Source organism: Sitophilus oryzae, unplaced genomic scaffold (genome assembly GCF_002938485.1).
Source record: "Sitophilus oryzae breed Bouriz unplaced genomic scaffold, Soryzae_2.0 scaffold_172_pilon_pilon, whole genome shotgun sequence".
Lineage (NCBI taxonomy): Eukaryota > Metazoa > Arthropoda > Insecta > Coleoptera > Curculionidae > Sitophilus > Sitophilus oryzae.
In genome coordinates, this window is record NW_022146424.1 from 10122708 (window position 1) to 10150414 (window position 27707).

The 27707-nt window shown below is 32.4% G+C and overlaps 1 protein-coding gene across 1 annotated transcript in view; it reads right to left on the reverse strand.

Moving 5' to 3' along the window:
- The window catches only part of LOC115881704 (cytochrome P450 4C1-like), a 36443-nt gene extending 17320 nt beyond the window's left edge, over positions 1-19123 (reverse strand). Inside the window, exons 1-3 of the mRNA XM_030899307.1 lie at positions 18846-19123; positions 8895-9089; positions 5634-5810 (exon numbers count right to left, since the gene is read on the reverse strand). Of these exons, the coding sequence (XP_030755167.1) occupies positions 5634-5810; positions 8895-9089; positions 18846-19005 (532 nt within the window). The 5' untranslated portion in view covers positions 19006-19123. The remainder of the gene's footprint in view (positions 1-5633; positions 5811-8894; positions 9090-18845) is intronic.
- Positions 19124-27707: the final 8584 nt, after the last annotated feature.

Consider the following 27707-nt stretch of genomic DNA (forward strand, 5'->3'; position numbering starts at 1 on the left):
CACCTAGTCGATATACGATCATTTACATGAAATTCTGCTTACCTACCTACGTAATTCGCTTATCTTATGTTAGAGGAAGTGAGGGCAATGTGAAATACTGTTGGTAATTTGGAATACTAAATTATTGAAACTGTATCTATCTGGTTAATATGGCTACCTACTAGTTCAGCACACAACAGATTTTGTAGCTTTTTGAATTTAGTATGGCGCAAATATATGTGAAAACTTCATTGTGACGTTAACCAAAAGATTTTTAGTGGAAATTAAATCGGCAATCATTGCCCTGATTTTTATTTTTCAATTAACTGTGATTGGGTCTTCAGGTAAGTATAGGCTTATATTTTAAATTGTTAAATGTATATTTTCGATATATTAAAGATAAACATATATATTTTTAGGGATTACTAGCCGGTACCATCGACTTCGTTCGCGTCGAATTAATCATTGTAATGGTGATGGTAAAGCAAAGCAAGAATTTCCATTAACATACAAACTGGATAAAATTTTCTCACATTTATGTCAGCATGAGAAAAAACAATATGGCGATATTATTATATAACTTGGTAATATTTGAGGGGTAGTTTCATCTCGTTGGAATTTGTTTTTCGAAAAATCCGTTTGCCAAAAATAAGCTTTTTACGTCAAGCAGTTTAAGCAGAATCGTAGTTAAGAAATTACCCAACTTTTTGGAGCACCCTGTATGATTTTTTAAAAAATTTCCAAATATGTAAAAAAACCAAATAAATTATACTTGTCCAAGCGTTTTCCCGAAAGACTAACCGTTTTTTAAATAACAAATATTGTAATATTTGAGGGGCGTTTTCACCCTCTTGGAATTTGAAATTCGAGAAACCCCTCCTTATCCAACCTCTACACCCCACAGTCAATCCGTTTGCAAAAAATCAGCTTTAAACGTCAAGCAGTTTAAGCAGAATCGTGATTACTCAATGGTCATATTTTATGAAACACCCTGTATAAATTTATAAAAAATCTTAAAATATGTAAAACAACAAAATAAAATATACGTGTTTAAGAGTTTTTCCGAAAAACTCACCGGTTTTTAAATAAAAAATATTTTAATATTTGAGGGATAGTTTTACCTCCTTAGAATTCGAGTTTAGAAAAATCCCTTCTTATCGAACCTCTACACCCTAAAGTCAATCCGTTTTCCAAAAATCAGCTTTTTACGTCAAGCGCTTTAAGCAGGATCGTGATTAATCAATGACCAAACTTTTTGAAACACCCTGTATACATTTTTAAAAAATCTTAAAATATGTAAAAAAACAAAATAAAATATACGTGTTTAAGCGTTTTTTCGGAAACTTGACCGTTTTTTAAATAAAAAATATTGTAATATTTGAGGGGCGGTTTCACCCTCTTGGAACTGGAATTTCGAAAAATCCCTTCTTATCGAACCTCTACACCCTAGAATCAACCTGTATGCCAAAATTGAGCTTCTTACGTTGAGTGGTTTGAGCAGGATCGTGATTAATCAGTATGTCAGTCACTTAAGGATTTTATATATTAGTATAGATGGCGCAGCAGGTGAAGAGCGGGTGCTTAAAAACTAGCGAAGATGACTAGCTGACTAGGGAATAAGCTGTGGCCATGGAAAACAACATTTATTTGATCCAACAATTTTTTAGTGAAAACTAATTTAAATATTATCAAAAAAATAATTTTATTATTTAATTTTTGCTTTGTTTAGACGTTAGTTATGACAGCTGATTTCCCACAAAAATAAATACAAGAGAAGTAATGATATAATGAACACAATGATATGAACATTACAGAATAAAACAAATTCAGTGGAAAATGGAGCGAAATTCAGAACATAAATTATTATGTTCTGCTCTTCCATTTAACTCCAGAAAAAGAGAAAAAAAAATGATACAAGAAATTTACAACAAAATAAATAAATGTTAAATAAAAAAAAGACATATCGACGTAATCAAAATGTAATGATAATTGAAAAAATTACAAATTGTTTGTGGCAAGTTCATTTCGCTCTTAAAAATTAACCAAGGCATATGAGCTAAAAAAGAATCTGTAGAAACTAAAAGAATTTTGGACTTCCATTGTCTTTATTTATTTTGATTAACACAACGTTTAGGCACGTTTAGGTTAGAGGGATTACTGACCGTTAAGTTTATACCGTATGATCAAAAAAAAACGGTGTCAGCGATGGCTATGAAATGAAGATCGCTGATTATATATATAAGTTTATATGGGAAATGTCCCCGATCCAGTCGCGGACTAAGCCTTTCGGGGGCCCGGGGCGGCAAAGCTAAATGTGGCCCCTGGTCTGCACATTTTGTAAAGATTGAATGATGTATGAATAATGGTTGACAAATTTCAAGTATTTATATACTGTAATAATTGTAATAAAATCGATATATATATATATATATATATATATATATATATATATATATATATATATATATATATATATATATATATATATATATATATATATATAGGGTGTCACAGAAATAAGTGCAAGTATTTTAAGGGATGGTAGATAAAAAAACATATTTTTTCTTTATCGTTTTTCAAATAAGTCCAAAATAACGGAGTTATTTTACTTCGAAAATTTGCTAAAATTTTGAGAACCACTTTATCTTTTCTGGATTTTCTTTCTTGTAAATTTAATCTAATACCTATGTTGTCATATTAACAAGAAATTATGTTTTTTAATTAAAAACTAAAAAAAAATCCCCAAAAAATATCATATGCGTGTTTCTGGGGTTGAACTCTACTACCAGTGAAAATACTAGCACTTATTTCTGGGACACCCAGAGGAAAAGACAGACACAGATTACAAGAGGAAAAAAGTCCTAAAAATTAAAAGGCTATGGTAATATAATTTCGATTTCATTTTTTGATAAATCGTTATAATTAATCTTGATTAACGTCATATTTTTTTATGTTGAAGTATCACATTTTACGATAGCTATTATCACCCTTTCCGTAGCATTGAACTAAATAAATGTTGTGCTTCTTTAACATTTTAAAACAGCAACAAATATAACTTTAATTAAAATTATGTCAATAATAATCTATCAAAAATTGAGAACGACATTATATTACCATAGAAAGGCGTTTTATTTTTACTAGTTCAAAAATTCAACTACATTTTCATGTTTTTTTTTATTTTTCTCTAAAACTCAAAGTCTAAAACGGTATGGAAATTTGGAAAAGTATAAACAGGAATGACCATTTTACAACAAGCAAAAATTTTTATGAAGACAATCCGCGGACATACTGTAGATATAAATATGTTATTCATCGGCATTGCTGTTTTTATGTAGGGACCCGACGGGCCCCGACCAGAGGATTAAGGGCCCCAGCTCCAAAAAGGCCCCAAAAACGATAACATCAATTTTTTTAAAGCTTATAATAATACATTTAAATTGAAAAACGAATGCAATTTGACGTAATAAAACAATCCCCGAGCGAATGTTTGCATATATTTGATGGCAATATATCATGACAAAGTGATGGGAATACCGGTTCCACATATAAGCCGCGTTACTTTCGCGACCGTTCCAGGTAAATACCACGATTTTGTAAGGGGCCCCTTACAAAATCGCGGTATACTCCTATATAGGTCCAAGAATAAATAATAATTATTCGAATATAAAAAATAATAGTTATTCGATATTCTAAACAAAGAAAATTACCCCTTGATTTAATTTCGTAAATAGAAAAATGCCATTGACAATTACTGGGGCCTAATAACTGATAATTAAGTAAATATCTGCTTCCATTTATACTGTGTTTAGTTTGCGTATACTTAAGGTTTGCATTCTCGTAACTACAAATTGCTATATAATTACTGAACACATATTGGCCTGTTTGCCAGTTGAATAAAAAAATACTTATTAAGATTTGCAGGCCTCCTAGAAGAAGGGGTCCGGGGCGGACCGCCCCTTTCGCCCCCCCCCCCTAGTCCGCTACTGCCTCGATCGTCATTTTCCAGCCAACTGGACTCGTTTTTTTCGATCATACGGTACTTGTATGAACTTGATAACGGTTTAGTGATATACCTATGTATAAGTTGTGGTATAAGTTTATACTAAGTATACACACAACTAAACTTATATGGAATCGCTCTTTATTTCTGACTAAATTTCTTGCTAGGATAAAAATTGGTATACAACTTTAAAATAAGGCTTTTTGATGTAAATAAACATGATAATAAAGAATAAACGACTGCTGCGATTTATTTTCTTTTGAATTTTGTGTTCAGTAGTAAAATCACGATTGTCCGGTAATTTTCATTCGATCCAAAAAAATGCTTTATGTTGCATTAACAGATGTACAGAGGGGAAGAATTATTGCTCTCACCGAACAAGGAATGCTCCAAAGAGATGTAGCAGAGATAGTAGGCGTTACCCAGGGTGTTGTATCGAAAACATATGCAAGGTATTGGAATTAGGAACACACAAGGATAGGCCCAGACAAAGTCGTCAAAGAGTTACTGACTGAACAACAAGACCGCCTTGTGGACCAAATTGCTAGAATAAATCCCAATGTTTCTCATCCAGAGCTACAAAGACAACTTCTGGCAGCTACAGGATGTAAACGTTTTAGTTGAAACCATAACAAAAAGGCTTCGTGCTCGAGGATTTTACAGTAGGAGAGAGTTACGGATCCCACAGTTATCTCGGCAAAATAAAATTGACCGGCTAAATTGAGGCCATCAACATCAAAACTGGACAACTGAGAATTGGCAAAATGTTCTTTTTTCGGATGAGTTTTTCATTGTTACCACTTCAACGAACTTTAACGGGTCGAGATATGTTGACTTGTGTCTAGCACCCCAATCGTTAGTCTTTATAGAGCTACAATTGGTTATAATTTTAACTTCTTGTACGATAGTGCACCTCTCCATACCAACAGAGTGACTAGAGAATGTCTTGAAACGTCATAGTGTCAAGGTGTCATAGTTTTGGGCTGGCCTGCATGTTTACCAGATCTAAAGCCCTATCGAACACTTGTGTGACTAGCTCAAAAGAAGGGTTAGAGCTCGTCGAAACAATCCAAGAAATCTTGCACAGCTTATTGATGTAGCATTAGCAGAATGGGAAAACATATCCCAAGACAACGTTGATAATTTAATAAGAAGCATGCCAGTGCGAATCGAAACTTGCATAAGGGCTAGAGGTGGCAACAAGGAATATTAAAATTATCAATTTTCTTTTTGTTTTTGCTTTTGAGCCATTAAAAATTTAATTTTTAATTTTGTTTCAGAACCCAAAAAATACCATTTTGTTTATTTTGGGAACTGACTATTTTTTTTATTGCTATATGGATTATTTTTCATTAAAAGTCATTGGTAAGGATTGAGTTTTATTCATAAATACAAAATTTTCATACGTCTCAAAAATTATGAAAAATAATAAATGATTCCATATAAGTTTGGTTGTGTGTATACTTGATCATGGCCAGTGATCCTGCTGACTTAAACATTACATTAACCAAAATAAATAAAGAAAATGGAAGTCGGGAATTCTTTTAGTTTCAATACTGAATCATTGTATACCACATCCAAAGAAACTTTTCTCTTGTCGAATTCATATTTTTATCAATCATTATAACAAAAAATACTCTTAGATTATACTTACCGCAAAACGTTTCGAAGGTATATCTTTCGAATATTTCAAATGTGTCTTTGTTATGGGCGTCTTTGAGTACTTCGTTTAGGGTAACAGAATTATTGTAAAAAAACCGTACAAAACTGTTTAGGACAGGTTGGCTGAAGCTCCTCGAACAGAATTTTCTGTGTTTCTTCCACAGGTCCACTGAAATAATGCATAATAAAAATACCATACTATCGAGAAAAAAAAACGGCGTCAGAGATAGCTTCAATTTTTTTAAAACGAAAATGTCAAAAGTTCATATATCGACATATCATATGTCATTCTATTCAATTAGATTAGGTTAGGTGTCATTTTCTATCGAATAAAGTAAAAAAATACCATAGAGGATGCCTTTTTGAAAATCAAAAGTTGTTGTCATTTCCGGTGAAACAGGAAGTGACCAAAAACAATTGAATACGTCAATCAATTCTAATTTATGTCATATACTAACATAGAAAATCTCGTTTTTTATCTGAAAAAATAAAAATGTTATAGGGGTGAGTCACTTTTGAGACGCACCCGGTATAGCAAAACCACAGCATTTCATGCCGACTTAGGTAAGGCGCACATTGGGACGCATGCTACGCAACCCATGTAAGGCATTTCTCGAGGCGACCCACGCAAGTTGACAGTGGGCTGTGTCAGAAGCGCATATAGCAGCACAAGCCAGACGCTTACAAGCACAAATCTTATTATATTATTTCTTAGGTTTAGTTTGTTCCTGGAAAAACCAAAGTAACACAATGTCGGCTGTTTCTGAAATAGAATATTTACTAGACCTTAGATCTGAGTCAGATTTGGAGGAAGAGTGGGAAACAGAAGTCCTGCTATACGATGTGAAAAAATGCCGAAAATCTTTTTGGATGGGCAATTACATCAAAAACGACTAATTCATGGAGAATTCGCTTTGACATTTGAATTGTCGGATGCGAAGTTCTCGAACTACTTCCGGTTAAAAATAGAGAGCAGTTTTCTGAACTCCACAGCATCATAGAGCCTATTATTTTTTACTTCATCTTGAAAACTGCATGTAAATGTGCCGCACGCACAAGGAGATCTGTGTCTCGACTACAAAGTAACGCACGACTAACTCAACACATTCGTGGCCTGTGTTGCGTTGCGTCTCAATTTGCGGACAGGTATTAACTTGCTTGTGTTACAAAAACTTGTCTAGCGCTGCCTTGCTTGGGTTGCGTGGCATGCGTCCCAATGTGCGTCTTACCTTAAGGTATGTTCAGGCTGAGAGCATCGACAGCTGTGATCGACAGTTGCGTCGCGTTCGCGTCGCCGTCGCGTCTAGGCGTTCAGGCAAGCGCCAGGTCTTCTTGCTTGTCTTGTGAGACTGTTTTTTACATTTCTAGTTTGTAAAATGCCTTTAAAGATAGAAGTTTATTTAATTTTACTGTTAGAAACGTTATAATTATATACAAAAAAGTTGGATAACCTACCTAAAAAAAATAAAGAGACAATTAAATAAATATATTATAAAAAAGTTTCAAAAATTTAGAATAGAGATAGATATGATTTCTTCAAATAACCGATTACGGACGTTTATATTTCTATATTAGCTGAGCTCGGCATTCTGCTCTGAGAAATCTAGATAAAAAAAGAACCATAAATATATAAAGTATTCCAGGGGAAAACCTGTATCGTCTCTGATATATATCAGGGTATTGTTGAAAGTGTCATCTTTTTGCTCGAAGTTTTCAGTAGGGGGGTGACAGTGAAATAGGAAAATTGGAAACAGTCATTAGTGTCATTCCTGTCATCTCCTGACGACAAGTATGGCCGCCTAGATAAGGACAGCAATGTTTCTCTCTAACTATTGTCTAACTTCACAGTTTAGAATTGACAGATTTCAGAGACAACTTCAGATTTGTTCTAGAACAAATTTCGACACCATTTTAATTCTCTCCGTGCCCTCCGTTTAGTTTTGTTTTGTAAATTCAATTTGATATTTCGGTAGAAATTTATAAATATAAAGGTAATAAAGCATATATAATATATATATTACATGAAAAATCCTGGAGAAAAAGACGTTTCTGCAGTACTAGGTATGTCCCATGTATATTAAAAATAGGTAGTAAATAAACACTATTTCTGTATTTTTTAGATGCAAGAAAATTTTGTTATGTTTATGATCGGCGATTTTTTCGAAAATGGAAACAATTTACAGCAAGGTAAGATCATTTTTAACTATAGCCAACATTAGTTACCTCCAAAGAATATACCTAGCTAGGTTACCTCCAGTATGTGCGATTTATTGTCAATAATGCAATAAATCTGACTGATACAATCCGATTTTTATCCGACTAAAAGTCTCTTTTTGCTTCTTTTTGATTTATAGACCAGGTCTCTTTGGAAATAATGGACGCTTACTTTAAACAGTATATTTGTATTTTATACCTATTGATATTTTTACATTGTTAATTTTACTATAAAAAAATTTGCTTTTCTGTTTTCAGGTTTTTGTATAGGGCTCCCGTTTTCATGTCCCTGCCCCCGTTTTTTGTCTCTGATGGCTGTGAATACGTGTATTTATTTACAAATTACTGTAAGTCATGCTTATACCTTACTAATTTACGTTAAAATTGCATATAATTAAGTAATTGCTGTAGAAATCATTCAATTCTTTATTTTTTATATTTATTTAGTCACGTTGTCTCATATTTCAAATAAATATGTTTGAATAATTTTTTTTTGTTTTATTTATGGTAAGAAAGAGTACAAAATACATTTAAACTGAAAGAGGGCCCGCCATTGAATAACCGGAAACGGAAATAAAAACGAAACCATCATCTCAACCTGTCAATTGGAAAATTAGGTCTCCAGACGACAACGAAGGCTTTCGGTGGCGTATCGTGTTTCCAAGATTTAACACAGAGTTGACACTTCTTTCTAGTTAATTATTTTATGGTTTTCAGGTCGATCAAAAAGATGACACTTAGAAAAATACTTTGCCGTAACTTTGACAAATATCAGAGAAAGTACAGGTTTTTCCTCTCTTTTCCTCTGGGATGCTTTATATCTGTTGTTCTTTGTTTATCTAGATTTCTCAGAGTATAATGCCGAACACGACTATTGTAACAATTTTGCGTCCCAAAGTACATGTCTTGCCTGGTCTTCGATGATGTCGAGCCACCGAACGCTACAAATCTCGCCGAAACAAAATAATTAACTCGACGCCCGACGCTCAGCGAAAGCTAGCGCAACGCAAAACACTAAGTACCATTACAGTAAGATTACCAGGCATAAGAAGTAGAGAATCTTTCATTGCCAGATTTATGAATCCGTACAATTTCATCTTGTCCAAAGAATTGGGATTGTTTAGAACTTCTCTGATCTCGGTAGCATTATCGGTGATGTAATAATATTCGTGGCACAGCCACAGATTAGACGGTAATCCATCTTTGATGTGGTCTTGAATTCCGTTGAAGAAATCTAAAAAAAAGAAATCCATCTGTTAAATTACATATAGGGTGTCCCAGGCTGAGCGTGCCATTAGAAGTTTTTAGAGAACTACAATATCTAGATCGGAGATTTTTTGCACATCATTACACACAAGATCTACCAATTAAAAATGTTTTCAATATGGCGGCACTTCCGGAAATACCGGTTGACAGTAACTTTTGTTGACAGCAACTTTCTTATTTTAAATGGGTGCTCCCATTTTTTATTGCATATTTAAATTCTCTGTAAAATTTTATGAATTTTGATATTAAACACTCTATACCTAACATTAACCGTTTTTAAGAAAAAACAATATTTAAAATTTTTTGACGAAAAAAACTATCTGTCAAAAATATGTGTATAGTCTAAACGTCAAATTTAGTGATTACCACAGTCACTGTGCCATAAAGATAAGACATGTGGCTATCTATTTCAAAAATTAAATTGTTCGACTGTCATATAATAATGGCCGCGGCTGTCATGCATAGACAAACAAATAAAAAGAGACTGGCAAATTAAATGGCAAAGAGAGGGACAACGTTCCCGTAGCGCAACTCAGAACGCAAAATTTCGTTCTATTTATGTTGATCTGCGCATTGCGTCTATTGGGCCCACTATCTCATTCTAATATAACAAGAGAGAAAGAAGCAACCATATAAAACGTAATTTCTAAATAGAAATTAGAACAATCGCCTTTCGTTTTCATCATCATGACAACCAAGATGTCAACATCATGACAATTCGTCATGTTTGTTAATTTTTCTTTTGGTGATTTACCTTTTTTTCTAAACTCTCCATTTTATTGACTTATGAATATGGATAGGGAACAAATTCCCTTGTTCCATATAGGTATCTATATTTTGTTATTTATAATTTTCGGTTATACTATTTGTTATTTTATTTGCTGCAGGAGCCAGTATCATCCATTTTTTATATGTATTGGTGCCCCCTTTCCCTGATAGATATGTTAAAGACACCCGGTAAAATAAAAGTAAGTAGTTATATTTATCATCTTATTAAGAAAAAAGTAGAAGTCCTCTCTCTTAACATAACAAATTAATACAATTAATTTTTTTCATTTTTTGGGTAGGTAGTTTATAGCTGGTTTATAGTAACCAGAAACTTTATTAATATACCTATTTTACTTTTGTTTTAGGATTAAAACTGGACTTAAAAATGGTTCAGGATCATGATTCTCGTAAAGTCTTCTTTGCTTGGATACTCACTTTGTTATTGCAATTAGGCAGTTTTTTTTCGAAAATGAGATTTTTAATGCCCTTTAAAAAAATTGGCCGATCGTTTCCTGCAACAGTCAGTTCTTCTGCATTTAAAATTGGTAGGTGGGTGGAATAAACACTGTTATTTTTTGTTATTATATTATAAAAAGTTTATTTATTTTTATGTATCTATAAATAAATACGTTTATAAAACAGTACAATTTTTGCTTTTTTTATAATTTCCCTTATAATAGTAGTATTCTTTCGTTCTGAAAGAAACTGCAAATTTTCGCTTAAACTGATTTATTCCCTACACCACGTTCCCTTTACGTGGTATAGGGAGTAAATCAGTTTAAGTGAAAATTTTCAGTTTCAGAATGAAAGAATACTACTAATAAAGGCTAATTTAAATTTTCCGTCAGCCAGAATGTGCGATAATGTCTTAGGATACGTTTTATACCTATCTCTTTCTTTTTCATATAAAACACGCATAATAAAGAAAGATAGCAATAAAGACGTACGTCCTGCCATGGTCCTGCTAATTGGTTTCAAAATTGTTATTCTGAGTTGCGCTACGGTAACGCGGTCCCACTCTTTACCATGGGATTTGTCAGTCTCTTTTTATTTGTTTGTCTATGATAAAAAATAAATTGACCATAAATTGACAACTGTTGACAGGTTAAATTTTACATTTGACGGTAAAAGCCAGGTAAAAAGAGGTAAAATTTTAAATTTTGTAATTTTTTTTGCTAATTGCGCCCCCTCGTGCGTCTAGTACTGGACCTTCGGCTACAACCTGTCACTTCCATAAGACTTTCCTAGGCACTTTAGGTACGTACAAAACGCAAACGTATCGAGCCGAAGGAGTTTCGATTTTCACCCGAATGATGCCGAACGTACAAATTCACAAACAACTCGTTTCCACAACTGGCTAGTAATTAAGTTATTTCATAAATTTTGGGGCCAGTATAACAGAACTGGGCCTATTTTATTACAATAAATTAGTATGAAAATATTAAGCATCATAATAAACTCATTTTGGAATCTATATAATGAAATTCTAGTTCTTCGCCAAAATCCACATGAGGATCTAAAAGATGGAATCTAATAAATAATCATAAAACTGTGTCTGTTTTCTAATATTTTTTATTGCTAAGAGCATTATAAGTTGTAAGAGCTACTTTCTGTAATAAAATAATTTCCAATTATAATTTTCTTCATTTTTCCAACTTTTTTAAATTTAATGTGGGATCAATGGAATAATAGATATCCATTTTCAGTTTTAAAATTAAATAAATTGTTTCACAAAATAATTTAGAATTATATTATTATTACATTTGCGTTACGTAAATATTTGCTTTAACTCTTGTTTACACGACAACGCAACGGCAGACATAACGTAGGTTTCTGCGTTACGTATAGAGATACGTATACGTATCGTGCCTTGCTTTAACTGTCTATTCAGATTCAGGCGACAAACGCTATATCAAGCTATATCCAAACTACTTCCATTTAAATCCCGAATAACTTATGAAAAGTAATACGAACATTTTCAAAAATGGAAGCAATTAAAAAACGTAGGAGAACAAATAAAGTTTTTAACCTATCCTTGCTGTTAAAGTATCATTTAATCTACCCTTCCGGTTAAAGTACTATTTTATCTACTATTTTTGATAGATATAAGGCAATTTTAATTTGCTATGGATAAAAAATATAATAAATCGAAGAAAGAATGAAGATTGCAAAAGCAGAATCGGACCTATATTGATATAAAAAATAAATTATATTTTTACATGAGGAATCTCCCTATGAGAGATGGCACATATTTTTTGAAACACACTGTGTAACAAAAACTCTTTTTATAAAAAAAAACTATTTCTGATATCTTAAAAGTTGTTTCTGAAGAGTAAACCGCTTTGTAGGTACATACATAAATATCAAATCGGTAATAAATTTATTCTACCACTGAATCAGTCTCAAGGACTGCATGAACTGATTGTTCTATTGAAATAACTGCATTTCCTAGTCATAGTAATTCCCCATAACCCGAGCAAGGTTATAAATATTCAATTAAAAATTTCTATCTATAGCTGGAGAAAAAGTCTAGGGTATTAAATAACTCCAATCTATTTAATGCATGTATCAGACCATATCGCATGTTGCATATGATTTGCATTCGATTTATTTTTCACACATAATATATACATAGATAACGGTAGAATTACATGTAAAATAGTTCATGTTGTATTTTCCTAAATAAGTAATTTAAAGATCAGTTTTCACCAGGGTTGGAAAAAATCATGGTTTAAAAAAAATAAAAAAAAAAGATTTTTTTTTTATTTTAATTCAAAACAATATTTAAATTGGATTTCCAAATGACTAGGACTTATTTCCAATTAAAGTCCTAGTCTTACCTCTTTTACATTAACAATTCTACGGCGCGTGTCATTTTTCTACATCGGTCATAAATATATTCCGCAAAAAAGTCGTTTGCTTTAGATCAAAAAATTTTTTTCAAACGTCTCAAAAGTATTAATTTTTGTCATTTTAACGCCTAGGCATAAAAGTAAAGCACTGTTATTATTAAATTGATATTAAGTGTCAAATTTTTTTTCTCAACGAGTGTACAAATTGTTGCTCGATTACTGTTTATATTATTTGCAATGTTTGAAATTGATTAAAAAATTATTTGTAATGTTTAAAAAATATAGTATCTATGTTCTATTCGGAGTAAAAATGTACTTTCTGTGCCTGTCTGTAACGTCGGAACAGCTTTACGATGGTCCTTCAAAGGTACAGCATCGTCAAAAAAAGTATAATTTTTACTCCTAATAAAACAATACACTATTGTTCGGAAATAGTCTTAAGTCGCGAATGAAATTAGTATGTATTATGATCTAATGTCAAAGTGTAAAGTACTTACTGCAGATCAAAATGTCGGCAGGAATTTGGAAACATACAACCGTTTTAAAAAAAATATAAAACAACATATTTTCTGACAATGATTATAGATTCTCGGGAATGAAGATTAGATTATTATTATTATTAAAATTAGATTATATTAGAAGAACCTAGTTCTGCACTAGACTGTGCGAATGATATGTATTCGAACAGCGAATTTTTGTTACTTATTTTTAATATAAATCCCTGCGTTTAGCGGTCTAATGGATTCAGACGAAATTAGTTCAAAAATCGGTCTAACAATTAAATTGATGAATAGATATTTTCATATAGTTTTATAACATTTACAATTATTTTTCGATTTATTATCTGTTATAGAAATATTTTTTATAGTTTTCTAGAACATATTTTTATAACTTTTACAGTTATTTTTTGATTTATAATAAAGTTTCAATGAATTTTTTTTTGATTTCAATCATATGATTAAATTAAAAAAAATCACTTGACTTAAATCACGATTTAAATCATGCCAACCCTGGTTTTTATGCCTCCGAATTTCGGACTTTTCTGAGAAAAAATGACATTATAGGTTTTAAAAAGTTAGAGTTTAACATTTGCATCGATGCTAATACCGTATGATCGAAAAAAAAACGACATCCAATTGGCTTGGAAATGACGATCGATGACATTCTTCATATAATTTTACATATAAAATGACAACGATCTTAATTTCATAGCCATCGCTGACGCGGTTTTTTTTTCGATCATATTATATTATCTTACGAATTTCTTGGTTAATTTTATGTAGATAGTTTCTTAGATTCAGCTGGTTTTCATGTATCCAATTTTTCGACGCATAAAAAACTAAGCTTAAATTGAATGATAGCACAGAATAACGGGTGTGTCTCAAAAGTGGCTCACCCTTATAACTTTTTTATTTTTTCAGATAAAAAATGAGATTTCGAAATTAGGATTGATTGATGTATTCAATTGTTTTTGGTCTCACATCCTGTTTCACCCGAAATGACTAAAATTTTTGATTTTTAAATGGCAGCAATGGCATATTTTTACTTTATTCGATAGTAAATGACGCTCTGAATATAATGACATATCATATGTCAACTTTTGACATTTTCGCTTATAAAAAATCGTATTTTAGATTTCAATCTAGAGTGCCATGGCTGTGTTAAAAATATTAATTTATAGTGAAGGAGCCTTGGAAAAATATATTTGATCGTCTAATGTTTTTCGAGTCTTGTCCTGGCCGCACAGTAGGCAATATGTCCAAACCAAGTTGCAAAAAATAACATCCACAGTTAGCATTTATAGCAATAACATTAAATTGAAAACATATTAGTTAAGAGGAAACCACATAAAACTAACAAAAAAACATATTCAGAGTCTCTTTCGAGGGGCTGTAAAACGAACTTTGCGCAAAACCTACATTTTCAGTTAATTTGTGTCCAATAACTGCCTTTTTTCTACAATTTTTTAAATAGTAGGCGTTGCATTCAAGTGACACAGTATTATAACAATTGAATCGGACGACCTTAGCTTACTGTCAATAATTATTGTAAAATTGTCATAACGTGTTTTACGTAGATTCTCGGTGGCGGTAAATTTAATGTGAAGGTAAGTAAAAAAGTATCTTTTATTTTGATTTTTTGGATAAAAACTACGTAAAGGTCAAAGTAGAACATAATCATTTAAGGTTTTTTTGATAGTGGCATATATTCTATCTTAGAAAAGTTAAGTCAAAAAAATCGCAAAAAATCGCAACATTAAATTATTGGAAGCGTAAGTCTCCATGCGTATGTGTATAGTAACATCCTGTATGTGGATAATTCTCATAAATTAATTGTTATAGTAGCTAGAGCTAGAGAAGAACTTGAAATATAACGTTACGTAACTTTTCTCAAGATTTCCAAAGAAGTATGTCATAAATGTCAAATGACATTTTTTGACAAATTGACAAATTTTGACAGTACCTAATTTTTTAAATTAAATAAAATGGATTTTTCTTTCAGATTTAAAAATGTGCACTTCGTGACCATTGCTTCCAGCTGTTATAAAACAAAATATCAGTAAATAGTAGGTGGTATAATAAAATTTAGATATTTTTAATAGGTACATATAAGTTCTATTATTTTCTAAATCGTCATTGTTTAATTCTCAGAATATTGTTACTTATTTAAAATATAATAATAAAATATTGTTCACATATTGTATGGTATTATTAGAGATCCAACTTATTCAAATGACAAACAATCTTGAATAGAAGTTCGATTGGATTAGTATACTAGGGTTTTCTTTTATACATTGACACCCCCTTTATCTTTTTTATTTGACGTTTCCGAAAACTGTCTCAAATGAAAGTGGTTTTGAATAAACTTGCCAAAAAAGTCTATTTCGCATATACAAAGTGCTTCAAAAAGTCGGGGCGTGGTTCAACTATCTTATTTCAAATTAGGTATAGGCTATGCTACAAAAATGTAGTTAGGATTTTTAGGAGAAAATAAAAATAAAATAAAAAATTGGGTACTAATTTGAAATAAGAAAGTTGAGCCACACACAGAATTTCTAAGGCACCCTGTATGTGCAAAGAAGACTGTTTTGAAAAATGTATTCGAGACCAAACTTTTATTCAAGACACTTTTTTTCGAAAACGTCGAATAAAAAAGATACAGAGGATGTCAATATATAAAACAAACCTTGTATATGGCGGAGGAGTAATAATTGCTCAATATATGTCTGTTTCATCTTTGCTCTGCCAAAAATCGTAAAATTTAGTGAAATGTAAAATATTCTTACCGCATTTTGGTAGCTGTATTAGTCAAAAGATGATTTTTCCATTTTACGAATCCCTTCCACCACCCCCAACCACTCTCAAGTCAGCCAAAACTAACAGGGTTCACGGCCTACGGGCATAGAATGTTTTTACCAAATTTGAATAAAGTCGAACAAAAAAAGAACTTTTGCAACATACTTCTGGATTGTTGCCCACTGTGGGCCGGTTAAAAGATGCCCAAATCGTATTTTTAAGCTTATCCCATTTTTTTTCAAATGCAACAAGGGTGGCTCATTAGCTTATTTGGAAAAAGCATTTTTTACGAATAATTTGGTACCACACACTTGGTATTTCGACTGAAATTGTCGTTATGAACTATGAACCGCATGTTACAATAGGCACATTCAGTAAACACACCGGTATTAACCGGTAAAGACCTACAGATAACTTTTCATTGAACGATTAAATTACCGATACGTAAATAAACCGGAAACAAAATACGGTAGGCTCTCAACTGATCGGTGACCACAACCGGTGAGTTACCATTGGTATTCACTTTAATTTTCTGCACCGGTGGAGTAACCGGTGTGTTTACTGAATGCGCCCAATTTCAAATAAATCATATGCGAAAATGTCAAAAGTTGACATTTGATATGTCGTTCTATTCAGAGTGTCATTTTCTATCGAATAAAATAAAAATATATCGAGGGTGTCATTTAAAAATTAAGTCATTTCCGGTGAAACAGGAAGTGACCAACAATAAGTGAATACTTTAATCAATGCTTATTTATGTCATATACTAACATCTCGTTTTTTATGTGAAAAAAGGAAAAAGTTATAGGGGTGAGTCACTTTTGAGACGCACCCGGTATATCAATTAGGTTAAATTATATTAAAACATTGCAGCCAATAACCGGATACAATTGCAGAAAGGAAGTAAAATAATTTTGGTTATGTTAAAATGTACTAAAAAATATTGTATGTAATTCAGAAAGTGTACACTAATACAGAATGTTTTGTAATAAAGAACAAATAAGTTTCAATTCCAAACAATGTACCTTTTCGTATTACAAGCCTCCCATTGCAATTCACCCGATAAAAATGCAGAAAAATTAAATTGTATTAAAACACAGTAACTAATGCAGAAAGTGCACACTTATACAGGATGTTCTGTAACAAAGGACAAAGTTTGTGTGGACAAAGACTTTTGGTAAGTTAAATTGTAAGTCATTGTACTTAATGCAGAAAGTGTACAGGGTGAGTCAAATTGGACGCTTTTAAAGGGAAACACTTTTTTCTAAAGCAGATAGACGAAAACTAATATTGGTCTCTGGAGCTCAATTTTTGTCAAAAACATGATAGTGAAAACCGCATATCGATATCTGTTACCGTTTCGGAGTTACAGGGTGTTTTTCAAAAATGTGCATTTTTCACAAATTGCTGTAACTTTTTTGCTATGGAAAATTTTGTATTTTGATGAGAACATTTCCAAAGCATTTTTTACGTAGAATTTGATAGTTTAAGTATACTTTTTTTTGAAATTAATAATTTAAGAATTATCAACAGAAAATTTGATTTTTTATTTGGGACACCCTGTATATTTTTAATTTATTGAAAAGAATTTAAAATTGCCTTTCCAAAAATATAGCACACTTGATATTTTGCTCGATTCCTCGAGATATAGAGTTTATAAAAATTCGGCTACTTTAAATAAGTAGGATTTGAACTGCGCGGGCTGTAATGCAGAAATATTCTAGCTGTGAGCATCAATTAAAATGACAATAATATTTGCAATGAGAGATGCAGAATTTTATAAGAATTTAAACTATATTTAACCAACATGAACACATTTAAACTATATCTAATAGCAATAAAAATAAATAGCAAAGGATATGAGATTTTGCTACATGTGTTCGACATATCGACCGTCTTCTGTTATGGACAGACGGGGCCGTTTTTGAACATATCTCGCGGAATTCATTAACTCAGTGGGGGATGAAAGTACCCTCTCATACTTATTAAATACTTCTAATTATTGTCTAGATTCTACGGATAATTTCAAAATAAGAACCTTTATTCTTCAGCAAAGATATCCATAGGATTAGATCCATAGGCACTAAGTCCGGTGGCCTCGTCGGCCAACGGTTGGGACTTAGTTTAGGTTAGGGGTTAGCGGTTAGGTTAGCTATTCAATTATTCTAGAAATTGGCTGCAAAAATTTGCTGATAACTTCAGTGTTCTGAGACGGTGCCTCGTCTTACTGGAAAAATATGTTTTCGAGTTCCATTAGGGGCATATCATCAATAAGGGGTCCGCAGCCTACTAGTTAAAAGTGGCGAACTTTTAAAAATTCTGTATTTCGAAGGGGATTATAACAAAACATCAAGTGTGCTATATTTTTGGAAATGTAATTTTAAGTTCTTTTCAGTTAATTAAAAATATACAGGGTGTCCCAAATAAAAAATCAATTTTTCTGTTGATAACTGTTAAATTATTAATTTAAAAAAAATTATACTTAAACCATTAAATTCTACGTAAAAAGGTGCTTTGGAAATGTTTTCATCGAAATACAAAATTTTCCATAGCAAAAAAGTTACAGCGATTTGTTAAAAATGCACATTTTTGAAAAACACTCCGTAACTCCGAAACGGTAACACATATCGATGTGCGGTTTTTCATCATGTTTTTGATGAAAATTGAGCTCCAGACACCGATATTAGTTTTCGTCTATCTCCTATAGAAAAGGGCGTTTCCCTTTAAAAGCGTCCAATTTGACCCACCCTATACACTAATACAGGATGATTGAAATAAAAGACAAAGTTTGTATTCCAAAAAATGTACCTTTTTCTATGGCATGTAGCCCGTTGCCGACTACAGGATAAAATCGTGGTCCTTTATAATCCCTGGCGAACAGAAACAGTCTTCTTTTGCCGAACAGCGATGCCAGCATCCACACCAAAAGACACGCGATAGCACAAGGGACAACGTAGGCCGAGATCATGGCGAGTCCGTGAAATTTACCGGCTTAGACTGAATCTACTAGATCGAACGTGTCTTAGGACTGAGATACATTTTCCTGCTGAATTTGTACTTGAAAAGGCACTTTTTTCTTTTGCGTAAATAATTAATAAACGACTTCGGGTAATTGTCTTAAAGCAGTAGCGTGTAGTCGAAGGTTGGGTACGAGGAAATAGTGGTGCATTCTGTCGAGTATGAAAATATGTTGGTTTTTTTTGTAAAAAAATAGTCGAGTTTAAAAGCGAGTTTAAAAAAAAAACTAGAACATTGTAGTTAGATTTTTGTAAGCATATGATACACAAATTGTTGTGTTAGCTTATTAGCTAAGTTATTATTCTTCCACCAAGTCACTTTATCATATAGTCTAAGATCCAGCTTCAGGATTATTACGCTCATATATTTTTAATAACGACTATATTTTTAATCAAAACCTAATTTTTACGTATATTCATGAATAGGGGAATACACCTTTAACAGGGTCCCAATCAAAAAGTTTTCGCAAATAGGGGTTGCCATGTTTCAAAGTTTTTCCTATTACCTACTTTATACGGGTCCGGCAACAACGCTTCGGGCATCTGTAGTAGAGATGAGGAAAACTGCGATTCTTCAATCGCAATTGAAACTACGATTGCGATTTTTAAATCGAAGCGACTGTGACGATGCGATTTTAATATGTACCAAACCAAATTGTTTCTAAAAAAAATGTTTTTTCTAAATATGCCAATGAACCAAGTCGATCAAGTCTATTTTCCAGGGCATCTTGATTAAAATTAGTGTTTTTACACAGCCATGACATTCTAGACTGATATTTAAAATTCAATTTTTTTAAGCGAAAATAAAAAGTAAAAAAGTTGCCATATGATATGCCATTCTATTCAGAGTGTCATTTTCTATCGAATAAAGTAAAAAAATACCGAGGGTGTCATTTAAAAATCAAAACTTGTAGTCATTTCTGGTGAAACAGGAAGTGACCGAAAACAACTGAATACGTCAGTCAATCCAAATTTATGTCATATAGGTACTAACATACTAAATCTCGTTTTTTATCAGAAAAATAAAAAAGTTATAGAGGTGAACCACTCTTGAGAAACATCCGGCATATTATTAGTCGTGGCCCTAGAAAATAACATCTTCTCTAAAGATAAATAATATTAGAGAGAAAATTCAATCGCAGTTTACTAGAAAATACTTAAATAGAACACAAAATTACATTCGCACCAATATCGCAAATCGCAACTCCTAAAAATTCAACTCGCAGATAGAAATCACGGTCCCAGTTTACAAAATCACAATCGCAGCAAAATCGCAACAAAGTCGCAAATCGCTGTAAAGTAAATACTGGTTGCCTAAATTGAAACTTGCAAATAGAAGAAATCGCAATCGCAATCGCAATCGTAGTTTCCTATGAGAGCCAGTCGCAGGTTGCGATTGCTACTTTAAAATCGCTGCGTTTGAATCAGGGTTGGCATGATTTAAATCAAATAATGTAAATCATGATTTAAATCGTGATTTAAATCACGTGATTTATTTAATTTTAATCATGTGATTTAAATCAAAAATTAATTTTATTGAAACTTTGTAATAAATCAAAAATAACTGTAAAAGTTATAAAATCTATCCTAGAAAACTATAAAAAATATTTCTATAACAAATAATAAATCGAAAAATAATTGTAAATTTTATAAAACTATATATAAAAATATCTATTCATCATTTTAAATGTTGAACCGATTTTTGAAGTAATTTCGTGTGAATCCATAAGACCGCTAAACGCAGGATTTTATTTTAAAATTTATTTATAAGTGACAAAAATTCGCTTTTCGAATACATATCATTCGCCGACTAGTGCAGAACTAGGTTCTTCTGATATAGAGACCATATCTTCATTCCCGAAAATCTATAATCGTTGTCAGAAAATATGTTGTTTTATATATTTTTTTTGACTTGAAAACATCTTCTCTAAAGATAAATAATATTAGAGAGAAAATTCAATCGCAGTTTACTAGAAAATACTTAAATAGAACACAAAATTACATTCGCACCAATATCGCAAATCGCAACTCCTAAAAATTCAACTCGCAGATAGAAATCACGGTCCCAGTTTACAAAATCACAATCGCAGCAAAATCGCAACAAAGTCGCAAATCGCTGTAAAGTAAATACTGGTTGCCTAAATTGAAACTTGCAAATAGAAGAAATCGCAATCGCAATCGTAGTTTCCTATGAGAGCCAGTCGCAGGTTGCGATTGCTACTTTAAAATCGCTGCGTTTGAATCAGGGTTGGCATGATTTAAATCAAATGATTTAAATCACGTGATTTATTTAATTTTAATCATGTGATTTAAATCAAAAAATTAATTTTATTGAAACTTTGTAATAAATCAAAAAATAACTGTAAAAGTTATAAAAATTTATCCTAGAAAACTATAAAAAATATTTCTATAACAAATAATAAATCGAAAAATAATTGTAAATTTTATAAAACTATATATAAAAATATCTATTCATCATTTTAAATGTTGAACCGATTTTTGAAGTAATTTCGTGTGAATCCATAAGACCGCTAAACGCAGGATTTTATTTTAAAATTTATTTATAAGTGACAAAAATTCGCTTTTCGAATACATATCATTCGCCGACTAGTGCAGAACTAGGTTCTTCTGATATAGAGACCATATCTTCATTCCCGAAAATCTATAATTGTTGTCAGAAAATATGTTGTTTTATATATTTTTTTTGAAACGTTGGTATGTTTCCAAATTCTTACCGACATTTTGATTTGCAGTAAGTACTTTACACTTGACATTAGATAATACTAATTTCATTCTCAACTTAAGACTATTTCCGAACAATAGTGTATTGTTTTATTAAGAGTAGAAATTATACTTTTTTTGACGATGCTGTACATTTGAAGGACCATCGTAAAGCTATTCTGACGTTACAAGGAGGCACAAAAAGTACATTTTTACTCTGAATAAAACACTATTTTTTTAAAACATTACAAATATTTTTTTAACCAATTTCAAACATTGCAAATAATACAACCAGTAATCGAGAAACGATTTCTACAGTACATCAGTTTAATAATATATTTTTGTACTTTTGTGCTTAGGCGTAACAGTGCTTTACTTTTATGCCTATAGCCGTTAAAATGACAAAAATTAATACTTTTGAGACGTTTGTAAAAAAATCCTTTTGATCTGAAGCGAGCGACTTTTTTGCGGAATATATTGGTGACCGATGTGGAAAAATGACACGCCCCGTAGAATTGTTAATGTTATCGGTATCGCTCAGAGTTATTAAGATTTAGCCATTTAGGATAGGACTTTAATTGGAAATAAGTCCTAGTCATTTGGAAATCCGATTTATATATTGTTTTGAATTAAAATCAAAAAAATCTGATTTAAATAAAAAAAACCCGATTTAAATAAAAAAAATCTGATTTTTTTTATTTTTTTAAAAAAATCATGATTTTTTCAAACCCTGGTTTGAATAGCCAGTTTGCGATTTAATAGCTCCTATAATAAAAATCTTAGGAATTTTGTATAAGCGCAAACCAGCTCAGGTTCTTTTTTACTTAATTTTTCCTACTCGAAATTTATCATCACACAAACCTTGTACTTGAATGTTTTATAGTTTCAATAACTGCACTATTAAAAACTGAAATAGTTAAATATTACGACAAAGCCACGATTTTAATATTATTTGAATGCGATCAACATCGGAACTGAAACTGAAATACAGAGCCGAAAACTTGTGATTTCTTCCGTATCCAGCGCTGCGGTCGGAATTTTTAAAATCAACTGAAAGGCACCATGCCTATATAGTTTTAATTTCAGCTCAATACCTCCAGGCGTTCTCGAGATAAAGGGTCTTGACAGACAGATGGACGGGCAACAAAGAGATCTTATGACGGTTCCGTTTTTTCCTTTCGAGGTACGTAATCCCAAAAACAGTGAAAATGATAAATAGAGGTTATTTAAGAAATAATTTAAATTAGAACCGATACCTATAGCCGATACTTATAGAACAATGGAAAGAACACTACGCAAAAGAACTAAAAGGAGACAGAGACAAATATATTTTATATTCCCGTAAACGTTGCACTATACATATAAGGAGAATACATAACTATCGACGATAATGACTTACAAAAAGCACAAAAAATTGGAAAGAAGCGTGGATAACACCAATCCACAAAAAGGGAAAAAGAGATGAATGCTCCAATTATAGATGCATCGCGATCACAATAATTGTATGAGTAGACTATATATGGAAAGATACTGCGAAATATAATTGAAATGGAGTACGCATCGTATGAGATAGAAGAACAGGCAGGGTTCCGTACGGGACTAACGTGAGTGGACCATATAAATGAAAAAGTGGCAACCAATAGAGATGTACATCTACTACACATCTTTGTTGACCTTACAAAAGCGTATGACACCGTTCCGATCCAAAAGCTCTGGAAAGTCCTCGAAAAATCCTCTATGTATAAACAACACAACGAAGCAGTTAAACAGCTATATAATGAGGCAACATCAATAATAAAACTTGGTACGGCGCTATCTGTAAGTTTTCCTGTAACTAAGGGCCTACGACAAGGTTGCTGCCTATCCCCGATGTTATTTAAGATTTATCTGAATGAAGCCCTAGAAAATGGAGAAGGTTGTGCAGAGGAATGGGAATACCACCTAACGACGAAACAACTCTATACAACCTTCACTTTGCAGATGATCAAGTGGTAGTGGCCCAAGATAAGGAAGACCTACAATTTATGGCAACAAGACTTTTGAACGAGTATGAAAAGTGGGGGTTGTCGGTAAATAAACTAAATAGTAGTCTAAATACTAATAGTAATCCAATAACTAGTCTAAAACTAAATATTTATGGACTAGTCCAATATTATGACTAGTCCGAGAGAAGACAGCTGGTATGGTATGGGCATGTAGAAAGAATGAGTGAGGACCGAATACCGAAGAAAGTCTTGAAATGGATACAATCAGAAAGGAGAAAAAAGGGAAGACCAAAAGCAACATGGATTGGAAGAGTACATAAAGCCATGTCGGAGAGGAATCTTCATCCAGGGGATTGGTAAATTAGGAAAGGCTGGCAACTGGGTACCGGAAGGCGTAGGACGTTATGAACCCGGATTTATATATATTTAAATTAGAAAAATTACCTTGTCTTGTTGCTTTTATTCCATTGCCGACTAGAGGAAAAAATGGGGGTCCTGTGTGATTTTTAGCGAACGAAAAATGTTTTCTTTTGTTAAACAACGACACCAGCATCCACACCAGCGAAAGAATAAGCGCGCCAGGAACCATGTAGATGTAGCCCATACTAATTAGCGAAAATTATCTTTTATTCACTAACCGATCTTAGATGCAAATGAGTTTAACTTCTTGTACATCTTCTAGCCAAATTTATACTTTTGAGATCATTTGTTTTCGGTGTTTTGTTCCTTATTTGTTATTGATAAACACTAATTGTTTTAATCTTGAAGGTCGATAAACTAAAAGATCGTTTTTTATCAAATACAGATATGTTTTTTAATGAAAGTCTCTTGCGGTTTAAAGTCAATAAGAGAAATGTATGCATGTTATATGCATGTACAAGGATCGTTCAGGAAATTTGGTTCAGTTGGATTACAGGAAAATATTTTAACTTCTACAGGATGGCTCGTATAAGTGTGAGTGGATCGGGTATGATCTTTTTTTAAATGGAACAGTCTGTATATTATTGCATTTTTGGCTTCCTTTCATATCACTTTCCATAATCCTAAGATATGAATAAATATATTTCAATAGTTTCAGAGATATTAATAAATAAAAAAAAATATGTATATTCTCATTCTTTCTTAAAAGAAAATATTACAAATACAAGAAATGTCCTGGAATCAAAACTATACTATAGGTATTTACGTCGCTAAGCACTTACGTTTTTAGATGGTCTATACTTACTTTGCTATGCATATCGTAATTTTAAATCATACAGGATGTTCAAAATTCTACGCCAAACTTTCTGAAATATAAAACAATTTTGCTTCGTTTTTTTTAAATGGGACACCCTGTGTATTATTTTTTTTATTAGATGGAAAATTAAAAAATGAACATTTTTTTGTTCGCAAATGAACGGTTTCGCAGATACTCGCGGTATTATTTCATATGGCTCTTTTGACGGTAAAAGAGAGAAACTTTATTGGGTGGCTTTCATAAAAATTTACTATGGGAAATCCCATATGAATTAAAAAACGTCGAATATCTCCAAAACCGTTAAAATTGTGAATTATTCTAAATAAAAAAAAAAAAAATTTTATTAATTAAAAAATAATATACAGACAGGGTATTCCATTAAAAAAAAAACAAAAAAAAATGATTTTATATTTGACAGTCTCTCCTCTAACTTACTAAAGATTAGTTACATATTTAAGCCTAATTATTTCAAAAAGACAGCCACCGTACGCCAGTGGTTCAACATTTGCTTTCATTTGAAAGACCTTTCACAAACCGTATTGGACTTGCTGATTTTTTCATCATAGATCCCGGGTTTCAATATCAATATCAAACTTATCAGTAATACAATATGTAGGTGGTGGTAGCTCTGCTGTAAAAAATGCCAAGTTCCAACATTTATTTATTTATTTCCTGACATTGTCTTTCGTTTTGACATTTTAGTTTTTTATTACGAGATTTTAGTTTAAATGAATTGTGTTTGGGGTGTGTTAGTAGACAATAAAAGTTTCAATATTTCCATATATTATAATAATAAAACAACTTCGTATTTTTGGAACCAAAATAAGTCAAATGCACACACATGTTTGTCCGTTAGAGGGCACTAATCAAAAATAAACCAGAACGTTCATTAGTTTAAAACTTATGAAGCTTATTGTCAAATAGTACTTGTGATACTAACATAACATTCCATATTTTTGCTAACTAGAGTATTAGCGCATACTAGATTTTATCCGCCTAAATAGTTTAAATTGTATCCAATTAAAAAAAACATTGCCCCGCTAGGTTTTACAGTTTTGCTACTGAAAAATGAAATTGTAGAGAATTGAATTCTCTTCATTTCTTGTTCTATAAAATTTTCTGTTTAGCTAGAAAATAGAATCTAAAATTTTTGTTGAGTTCTCAAAAACGCTACCTTCAGCGCACCTAAAAAAATCTCAAAAAATCCTCAGTTCGAGTGAACATCGTAATTCGCGAAGGTAACTTGCAGTACCCGTCATTGAATTCATGAAAGTCGCATACACATTGTGGCAATGAATGCAATATATCTCGTAAACAGTAAAATGTAAAAAAAGTTACACATCAATTTGATAGGTTTTTACTTTTTGATAGGTTTTTACTCTTTACTTTTAGAAACTTTGCGACAGTAAAAAAATGGGTTCACCCGGAAAAATGCAAAAAACTGTGTTTGAATGACTTTGACGCTTTCTAACTTTGTCCCCGTTTTTTTTAGAATTTAGAATGAGTGGGAGGGGGGTTAATCACTTCGACCTTACAGATCCATTGTGTCCCCCTTTCTTGAATCATAACTCATCATACAGTCCCAGGGCTTTGACAAAAGCCAGTATCTGGGACGGTTTTATAGAGGGTAGTTCTCCATCTCCAATATCAGTCGTACCAAAATTCATGGCACGAATGATTGTCGTCTCGGCGCACTCAGTGATGAGGTGTACTGGTGTTTCCCCATCTTCCCCACAGAATCTGCATTCGCCGTTTCTTCTTAGTTTCAATCTACTGAGGTGTTCATTGAGGAGACAGTGTCCTGTTAAAAACCCCTGACAATCCGAAGATTGTTCTTACTCAGACCTAGGAAGATCTGTGATTTTTATTGATCATAAGCCCTCAGAAACTTCTTCGAGTGTCCTAGACCATTGCAAGATTTCCATTCCAGGTTGCGGATGGAATCTTCCAAGTTCTTGAGTTCCTCCTTGAGTTGGTTACCACTTGGAAAGCAGAACGGTTCTGGTCCAGTTAGTGGAGTGTTCGCTCCTTTTCTACCTAGATTATTTGCTTTTTCATTGCCTTTTATCCCTTGGTGAGCAGGCACCCAGTGTAGGAGGACTTTGTTTTCTTTGCCTAATTTATTCAGCTTCTCTATGTATTCTTTGACCAATTTCGAATTGATTGAGACTGAGTTGATCGCCTTTAACGCTGCTTGACTATCAGATAAGATGGCTATTTCTTGTTTCCGATAGTTCCTATCTAAGATAAGTTGTACGCATCTCTCGATAGCGTAGATTTCTGCCTGTAGGATACTAGGGTAAGTGCCCATTGGTTCGGAGTAATTAGCTCTCGGCCCAAACACTCCGATCCCTGTTCCCGTATTGGTTTTGGAAGCATCAGTATACCAAGTTATGGTATGGTCTTTTAACTGCTGGGCAAGCGTTTCGCTCTTCCAATCCTTCTTATTGCTCAATACTACATTGACATGTTTGTCAAAGTTGTACGTTCTTGGCATATCGTCCACTGGGAGTTGCAGGAGTGGTATTTCCTTTTTGAGGGTGTTCCAAGCCCCTGATCTGACAATTATCTGATTGAATCTGATTCAATTGTCCCCGTAGGTTTTAGATGTTTGTTACTTAAGGTTCATTCAGAACCTCCCAATTAGTGGAATAAATTAGTGGTTTCAATTACACTTTATACTTCTTAGTTTACGATCATTCACAATGTC